General features: G+C 43.4%; 1 protein-coding gene across 1 annotated transcript; it reads right to left on the bottom strand.

Moving 5' to 3' along the window:
* On the bottom strand, positions 1 to 9,064 carry LOC111970207 (ER degradation-enhancing alpha-mannosidase-like protein 1). Its single transcript, XM_023996798.2, has 12 exons — positions 8,120 to 9,064; positions 7,544 to 7,616; positions 7,329 to 7,432; positions 6,785 to 6,956; positions 4,867 to 5,050; positions 4,583 to 4,757; positions 4,286 to 4,406; positions 3,870 to 4,040; positions 3,690 to 3,763; positions 3,503 to 3,599; positions 1,319 to 1,504; positions 1 to 1,105 (listed from the first exon to the last, which is right to left on the bottom strand). The coding sequence occupies exons 1-12, from the start codon at positions 8,584 to 8,586 to the stop codon at positions 1,016 to 1,018; spliced, it is 1,914 nt and encodes a 637-aa protein (XP_023852566.1). The 5' UTR covers positions 8,587 to 9,064; the 3' UTR covers positions 1 to 1,015.
* Positions 9,065 to 9,210: the final 146 nt, after the last annotated feature.

The following is a 9,210-nucleotide window of genomic DNA, read 5'->3' as shown; positions in this document are numbered from 1 at the left end:
TCACGTCAGCATCAATAAGGTGTCACGTCAGCATCAATAAGGTGTCACGTCAGCATCAATAAGGTGTCACGTCTGCATTAATCAGGTGTCACGTCTGCATTAATAAGGTGTCACGTCTGCATTAATACCAAGTCTGTATAAATAAGGTACCAAGTCAAGTCTGTATTAATACGTGTCGAGTATATATTAAAAAGGAGCCAAAAAGACTAAGGCACTATGGTTCATGTGACTGTAAATCTCACTGTCATGGCACATAAAATGACATAGATACATCCACCTGCCTATTGCAAGACAATTGCATGATAGTCAGGAATGCATATATCACACATCCACCTCAGATAGCTGAATAATACTGAATTTAAAAAAGATAACAGGATGCCTCAGAAGCTGAGGCTTCAGAAGAGTTATCAGTTGAAAACATAACTGTGACAATCCTAGTGAGGCACTAGTCACCCTGTATATCTTTTTTTTGCGTAAAGCACTTAAAATTATGCTGTGAACATTAAACAGGTATCTGGATGGCACTGTTCCCTCAACCCAATAATAGTTCACAGATCYGCAGTATGTTCAGAACACCTAGCTAKACACCTAAACCAATGCTCGAACACTAAAGCCCTCATCACTGCTTCATTCATTCCTCAACCAAAACATCCCAGTTATAATGACACCAAACAACACCCAATGAGTCACATTCAAAATGTTGTGGAACAGGATTCCAGCAAACCTTTTACTGAAAWTTWTTTTTTTTWAAAGACTGTCCTTTACAAAATAAACTTCCCCTTCTGAACGCTAAGTGATGCATATTCTAAAACAATAATGCAAAAAAAAATCGAAATGCTATTTTAAAAAAGGTCCTAGAGAGTATTGTCCACCATGGTCCTGAGCAGCAGAGCGGTAGAGGAGCAGGGTGAGGTGAGACGATAAGTGTCTATTCCCCTCTGTCCTCTTCACACAACAAGTTGTGTCTGAGTTAGTGAGTCTACAAACTGAGGACAGACACAGCAGTGATCTCTCCTCAGAACAGTCCCACCATGTGATCGATCTGTCTCATGTACACACTCTTCAAAGGCAGGGAGTACCTCCGCTCCTCAGAGACCCTGTCACACTGAAGAAAGGAAGCAGAGGAGAGTGGATGATTTGTACGAAAAATAAAACATAGGTCATCTATCAACAACCTAACTCCGCATATTTCAAATATGTTTGTGCTTATTTAGCATAAAGAAATGTACGTCATTCATTACTGTATATTTTAAGCTGCAATATTTGATAATGCAGGCAGTGTCAGGGTAATATATATTTATATATCAGAGGTCATTACATTGCTATTGTTGATAGAAAATGACCCGTTGGAGGTCTCCTGGTCTGTCACCACTCCCTCCTCACAGGGGAACAGGTCATTCCACTGCTTCTCCCGGAAGCGCGTGTCAATAGGCACCACATGGCCCTCTGTGGTGAAGATGTACTTGTTCTCTGATTTGTGCAAGGGGTTGTCGTCATCAAACAGCTGGAAGGAGAATGTCACAGGATTAACTAGAATGACAGGTTCTATTAGCTCAGAAAAGCCTGTTCCAGTTTCTGACCAACAGACAGTACAGGTAAAGGTATTTTCAGACAGTACAGTACAGGTACATACCAGGTAAAAGGTATTTCAGACCAGTACAGGTACATACCAGGTAAAAGGTATTTTTCAGACGCAGTACAGGTACATACCAGGTAAAAGGTATTTTCAGACAGTACAGGTACATACCAGGTAAAAGGTATTTTCAGACAGTACAGGTACATACCAGGTAAAAGGTATTTTCAGACAGTACAGGTACATCCAGGTAAAAGGTATTTTCAGACAGTACAGGTACATACCAGGTAAAAGGTATTTTCAGACAGTACAGGTACATACCAGGTAAAAGGTATTTTCAGACAGTACAGGTACATAACCAGGTAAAAGGTATTTTCAGACAGTACAGGTACATACCAGGTAAAAGGTATTTTCAGACAGTACAGGTACATACCAGGTAAATGTATTTTCAGACAGTACAGGTACATACCAGGTAAAATGTATTTTCAGAACAGTACAGTACATACCAGGTAAATGTTATTTTCAGAACAGTACAGGTACATACCAGGTAAATGTTATTTTCAGACAGTACAGGTACATACAGGTAAAGGTATTTTCAGACAGTACACGGTACATACCAGGTAAAGGTATTTTCAGACAGTACAGGTACATACCAGGTAAAGGTATTTTCAGACAGTACAGGTACATACCAGGTAAGGTTTTCAGACAGTACAGGTACATACCAGGTAAAGGTATTTTCAGAGCAGTACAGTACAGGTACATACCAGGTAAAGGTATTTTCAAGACAGTACAGTACAGGTACATACCAGGTAAGGGTATTTTCAGACAGTACAAGTACAGGTACATACCAGGTAAAGGTATTTTTCAGACAGTACAGTACAGGTACATATACAAGGTAAAGGTATTTTCAGACAGTACAGGTACAGGTACATACCAGGGGGTAAAGGTATTTTCAGACAGTACAGTACAGGTACATACCAGGTAAAAGGTATTTTCAGACAGTACAGTACAGGTACATACCAGGTAAAGGTATTTTCAGACAGTCAGTACAGGTACATCCCAGGTAAAGGTATTTTCAGACAGTACAGTACAGGTACATACCAGGTAAAGGTATTTTCAGACAGTACAGTACAGGTACATACCAGGTAAAGGTATTTTCAGACAGTACAGTACAGGTACATACCAGGTAAAGGTATTTTCAGACAGTACAGTACAGGTACATACCAGGTAAAAGGTATTTTCAGACAGTACAGTACAGGTACATACCAGGTAAAGGTATTTTCAGACAGTACAGTACAGGTACATACCAGGTAAAGGTATTTTTCAGACAGTACAGTACAGGTACATACCAGGTAAAGGTATTTTCAGAACAGTACAGTACAAGGTACATACCAGGTAAAGGTATTTTCAGACAGTACAGTACAGGTACATACCAGTGTAAAGGTATTTTCAGACAGTACAGTACAGGTACATACCAGGTAAAGGTATTTTCAGAACAGTACAGGTAACATACCAGGTAAAGGTATTTTCAGACAGTACAGGTACATACCAGGTAAAGGTATTTTCAGACAGTACAGTACAGGTACTATAGGGAGTTTTTCCTAGCCACCGTGCTTCTACACCTGCATTGCTTGCTGTTTGGGGTTTTAGGCTGGGTTTCTGTACAGCACTTCGAGATATTAGCTGATGTACGAAGGGCTATATAAAATAAACTTGATTGATTGATTGAGGTACTAAACAGCTCAGGCTAATGTTCCTATCGATCCAGTAAGGCCAGCAGGCTAGTTTCTTTTTATTGGCATGTAACTGATATGAATGTTGTATTGTCAATTTGTTTTCTACTGTATTTAATTGGCACTTTAAACGTGTATATGATACTGCAACAATTTCCCCATGGGGACAATAAAGTCAGTAAAGTAAAGTACATACCAGGTAAAGGTATTTGCAGGTCTCGCTGAGAAAGAAGCTCTCCATGCGATCCTCTTTGGACTTGTCCACCACGTGGTGAAGAGTGGCATACCCACACCTGTCATATCCACACATCAGTTTAGGGAACAGTAGAAACAGACTTCCTAACTCTCTAAAAGTAAGTGTTTTTCAAAGACCCGACTTATACCTGACTTTGGCATTTTTTTCCAGGCTCTCAAGGATATCCATTCCTACGTGCAAATAGAAAGGATTTTTGGTTGCCTGTGAGGGGAAATGAAATAGCTCAACTCAAAGCAGCTCAAAACAAATAAAATGAACAAACATTCTGTATCAAATGTTGTCTCCAATGCATGTGAAGCACTGGTACCTGGTAGAGGAGATAGGTGGACTCCACCAGTTCTGGCCTCAGGGGGTAGACGAGCACGTCAGGCGCCTGTAGCTGCCAGTTGTACCTCTCCGGCAGGGCCCCGAAGCGCTTCCAGATGGCGTAGTAGAAGGCATGCATGCAAATGGCCTCCTCAACATCACCATTCAACACCTGAGGTGGTCAGACACGGGGTCAGAGCACAGACACGGGGTCAGAGCACAGACACGGGGTCAGAGCACAGACACGGGGTCAGAGCACAGACACAGGGAAAACATCATAATCAGTAGTAACGCTGTCAGGTTGAACATACACCAAGGTATTCTACTGAACAACATTTATTGGGACATTGTAGGTTGAGGACATATGAAGGGTTTGTACTGCTCCCCATTCTCAGAGAGAAAGAGAGAGGTGTCTACCAGGAGGCCAGGGAAGAAGGCTTGCAGGGAGTCCATCCAGGTGTTCATGATCTGGCCGTTGAACATGTTCACATTGACGTAGAGTGGAGGGTCCCCTTCTCCCTCATTACATGACTCCCTCCTGCAGGTCAACATCAACACACACATTACCTTTACAGAACGTAGATCAACACTAAACATGCCGCCACATTACTAATATAACCTCAAATATAGCCAGTCATTCAACACACAACCATTAGAACACTGTGTATCCGCACAAACACACCCTTATCAAGTCAATTCAAGCACAGGACTGACCCCATTCTCAGGTGGTTCTGGATGCTCTCATAAGAAGCTTGGAACATCCGGTAGTCCTCTTTCTCTCCAAACAGGATGTAAGACTTAAGCAGGTACTCATAGAAGGAGTCCATCCCTGCTCCCAGGCCACTTTGTATGCCAACCCACTGTCCCGTTTGAATGTTCACCACATTCCCTGAGAGTTGAAGAGAAGAGGTAAGCATGTGAGAAACAACAAGAGAGAAAGATGCAGCTACACATGAGCAAACATCTACATACAAACTACAAAGATGATCTCTACTCACCTAGCAAGCCTGTCTCGTTGCTCCTCAGGTTCCACAGGGCTCGGACAGCCCGTCTGGCCACCCACTCAAACGTGGAGTCTCCAATCAGACGGCTCAGAATGCCAAACTCCACCAGCAGGGAGCCAGCCCCAGATGTGCAAGTCTCATTGATGCTGTCTGGAGAGACACCACTCTTCAGGTTCACCTGAGGAAATGAAGTGACAGGGTAATCAGTCACTGAAGAACATTAGTTATTTCAGTACGGCATAGTTGTGCTCGTTATACACTGCTCAAAAACATAAAGGGAACACTTAAACAACACAATATAACTCCAAGTCAATCACACTTCTGTGAAATCAAACTTGTCCTCTTAGGAAGCAACACTGATTGACAATAAATTTCACATGCTGTTTGTCCAAATGGAATAGACAACAGGTGGAAATTATAGGCAATTAGCAAGACACCCCCAATAAAGGAGTGGTTCTGCAGGTGGTGACCACAGACCAATTCTCAGTTCCTATGCTTCCTGGCTGATGTTTTGGTCACTTTTGAATGCTGGCGGTGCTTTCACTCAGTGGTAGCATGAGACGGAGTCTACAACCCACCCAAGTGGCTCAGGTAGTGCAGCTCATCCAGGATGGCACATCAATGCGAGCTGTGGCAAGAAGGTTTGCTGTGTCTGTCAGCGTAGTGTCCAGAGCATGGAGGCGCTACCAGGAGACAGGCCAGTACATCAGGAGACGTGGAGGAGGCCGTAGGAGGGCAACAACCCAGCACAGGACCGCTACCTCCGCCTTTGTGCAGGAGAGCACTCCAGAGCCCTGCAAAATGACCTCCAGCAGGCCACAAATGTGCATGTGTCTGCTCAAACAGTCAGAAACAGACTCCATGAGGGTGGTATGAGGGCCCGACGTCCACAGGTGGGGGTTGTGCTTAACAGCCCAACACCGTGCAGGACGTTTGGCATTTGCCAGAGAACACCAAGATTGGCAATTCGCCACTGGCGCCCTGTGCTCTTCACAGATGAAAGCAGGTTCTGGAGAAGCCGTGGAGAACGTTCTGCTGCCTGCAACATCCTCCAGCATGACCGGTTTGGCGGTGGGTCAGTCATGGTGTGGGGTGGCATTCCTTGGGGGGGGCCGCACAGCCCTCCATGTGCTCGCCAGAGGTAGCCTGACTGCCATTAGGTACCGAGATGAGATCCTCAGACCCCTTGTGAGACCAGATGCTGGTGCGGTTGGCCCTGGGTTCCTCCTAATGCAAGACAATGCTAGACCTCATGTGGCTGGAGTGTGTCAGCAGTTCCTGCAAGAGGAAGGCATTGATGCTATGGACTGGCCCGCCCGTTCCCCAGACCTGAATCCAATTGAGCACATCTGGGACATCATGTCTCGCTCCATCCACCAACGCCACGTTGCACCACAGACTGCCCAGGCGTTGTAGGGAGGTCATACAGGCACGTGGAGGCCACACACACTACTGAGCCTCATTTTTACTTGTTTTAAGGACATTACATCAAAGTTGGATCAGCCTGTAGTGTGGTTTTCCACTTTAATTTTGAGTGTGACTCCAAATCCAGACCTCCATGGGTTGATAAATTTGATTTCCATTGATATTTTTTTTTTTAATTTTTTTAAATTTTGTTGTCAGCACATTCAACTATGTAAAGAAAAAAGTATTTAATAAGAATATTTAATTCATTCATATCTAGGATGTGTTATTTTAGTGTTCCCTTTATTTTTTTGAGCAGTGTATATACACATTGTCTAAACAACCGGTGAAGTAAATGTCAAGACTAATAGTGGACCTCTGTTGTTGTTTAATGGTCTTAGATCTACCTCCACCTGTCTAATATTTCCCCGGCCTGCAAAGCTAGGCCTGTCAAATCGTTAAGAACCCAGGACAGACCAGGCCATTAACCATGCAGCTCTCCTCTCACCCTGGGGTGGGGGATGCCTGTGCTGGTGTTCTCGAAGGCTGGCAGCAGGCGGACTGCCAGGTCGTGGGCCAGGTGTAGTAGCTCATTGTCATAATCGTCCAGGCCCACGTCACCGAAGGGATGCTTGGGGTCGGTCAGGAGGATGTGAGCAGAGATCAGACTACCCAGGATCCTGGAGGGACAAAGAATGAACGAATGAGACAACCACCAAGAGAAGTTAGAAGACCGTCCTTGTTTAAACAGTAAGGTAGCTAGGATTCAGATAGATGCATTGAACTCTGCTCCTACCACTAGATTAGAGCTACCATTGCCCTACTTTAAACAATATAAACACTAAACACCCCCTCCCTCCCTCCACCACAGCACCTGCAATTTTTTGTTTTCTTTGCAGCTTGGAAAGATTACGAAATTATACTTGTGGTTTACAGAAATGTGAGCTGCAACTCCACCATGGTTGTAAAGCTGTTTGCTACAGCTTTACATCTGTAACTTGACACTGAGCTAACAAAAAAAGTGTTAGTCAATACGGATATTGCATTTATACCGGATGTTAGCCTCAAACACTTGCACAGTGGAGTCCTTGTCGAAAGATACCGTGTCTATCACCAACTTCACAGCTCTATGGAACTCCGACACATTCCCCAGCACCTGGAGCGAGAAACATTACCAGGATCATTGAAAAACATCCTAAACCGTTTTAATACCATTACCCTAAAAGCTGACACAAATGAAACAGGAATAGAAAATACAGCTGCTTACCAGTAGTGTGTCTAGGGTGTCAATGAGTGTCAATGAATAGTTTCCCAAGACATCATTGATGTTGATGTTTGACCTGAAACAACAGTAGTGAAACAAATAAAAGAGGCTTGACAATAATTGAGGGTATGCACATGTAGGCAATAATGCAAACACCACGGTGGGAATTGTGGGACTACATTCAACTTGATCACAAGCTGAACAACTTAAATGGATTGACCCTGTTTCAGCATGAGACAAATTAAGTTTCGTCCAGTTGTGCATTTTCTTTGTGCCTTTTGTTATCAGATTCAAAAGAATGTCGCTCAAAGTAGATAAAGCGGAAAAGCAAATAGAACACCAGCCTTACAGTAACTGTATTTGGTTAGCTATTTACATCACCTTAACCAGATTTGATAACAAGTCCTGCATGACAGACAGATGCAAATTACAATAACCACACAGTTAACATCATCCGTCACAATGTAAATAATGAATGGACACTGGACACACACTTCAGCTAGTTGTACAGGGCAGTCTACCACCCAAATAATCAATTGCACGTGTGTGTTACCAGATTGGTTCTAGGCCTATACTCACGGGTTGAGAACGTCAGGACCTCTCCCTTGACAGTCAATGGGATTCAGCTCATCTTCGGGAAAGGCATATTTCATGTAGTTGTCATATCCAAAGTAGAACATGTCTTTGGCCATGCCTTTCATCTTTAACTTGAGTGTGTCCGGGAAGGAGCTATATCTCCTGTCATACTCATCCCTGTCCCCTTCAAAGAGGCTAAGGTAAGACTTCTTCTTAGGTGAATCTTCTTCACCAAGTTTGGCACAAGTGGTCCTGCTTTGTGCGTCTCCATGGCCGTGTATTCGTTGTGACCATGAATTGTCACTTGAGGATGTCCCATCATCCTCATTGAAAAGTTGTATTTTGTGCAAATTTAAATTTAGGGGAAAGTTGAACCCCCAGCTAGGTCCCAGTCCAAACGCTAGCCATAGTAGACAACTGAAAGTCAGTCTGAGTACGACGAGATCAACCAGTATCGACTTCCATTGCATCTTTGTTCTGGATCGGTCTTAAAATACATAGTTCAAATCGACAATCTTTGATGAATAAATGGCTGATTTGTCTTCCGTGTATTGCTTACAAGCCAGCTAGGCTCAGCTGGCTGACAAAGTCGATAGCGCGCCACACTTTCTGTCAACAAACCCAGCCCCTCGGTTGTCATTAGTTACCACAGCCACAATGTAAAATGTCTATATGGTAACAATTCATGATTTTGTTAAGATATGTTCCCTTAATTTAAGGTTAGGCATAAGATTAGTAACAGTGTGGTTAAGGTTAAAATCTGATTTAAAAAGATATTAAAGAAACAGGCGGGGTTTAGGTTAAAGCTATAATTATGACTTTGTGGCTATGGTAACTAGTGACGAACCAGCCCTTCCCGGTTTTAAGGTGTGATTGGAGCTCCAGGTATGTCGTCAAGAAAGAGGGGGCAGGCGCGTTTCAGCAATTGGCTACCATGCATGTCAGTCTTGCCGTGTGTCAAGGAATATCACCTTTGCACCAATAGAAAACACCCACAAGCATTAAAAAGTAGAGGGGCTCAGACAGGTAAAGAGTCAGAAAATACCAGTGTCAAAACCAATCTGGAGGTATAACATATTTTTTTTTGCACTATC

This window comes from Salvelinus sp. IW2-2015, linkage group LG1, assembly GCF_002910315.2.
Source record: "Salvelinus sp. IW2-2015 linkage group LG1, ASM291031v2, whole genome shotgun sequence".
NCBI classification, from domain to species: Eukaryota; Metazoa; Chordata; class Actinopteri; order Salmoniformes; family Salmonidae; genus Salvelinus; species Salvelinus sp. IW2-2015.
This window is presented reverse-complemented; position numbering and strand designations above follow the sequence as displayed.

Coding starts and splice junctions, on each gene's coding strand:
- LOC111970207 (XM_023996798.2), bottom strand. CDS start 8,586: ATGCAATGGAAGTCGATACTGGTTGATCTCGTCGTACTCAGACTGACT. Junction 6,957..7,328: donor GTGTTTGAGGCTAACATCCG/GTATAAATGCAA, acceptor TTGTCCCTCCAG/GATCCTGGGTAGTCTGATCT. Junction 1,106..1,318: donor TTTCTATCAACAATAGCAAT/GTAATGACCTCT, acceptor TCCTTTCTTCAG/TGTGACAGGGTCTCTGAGGA.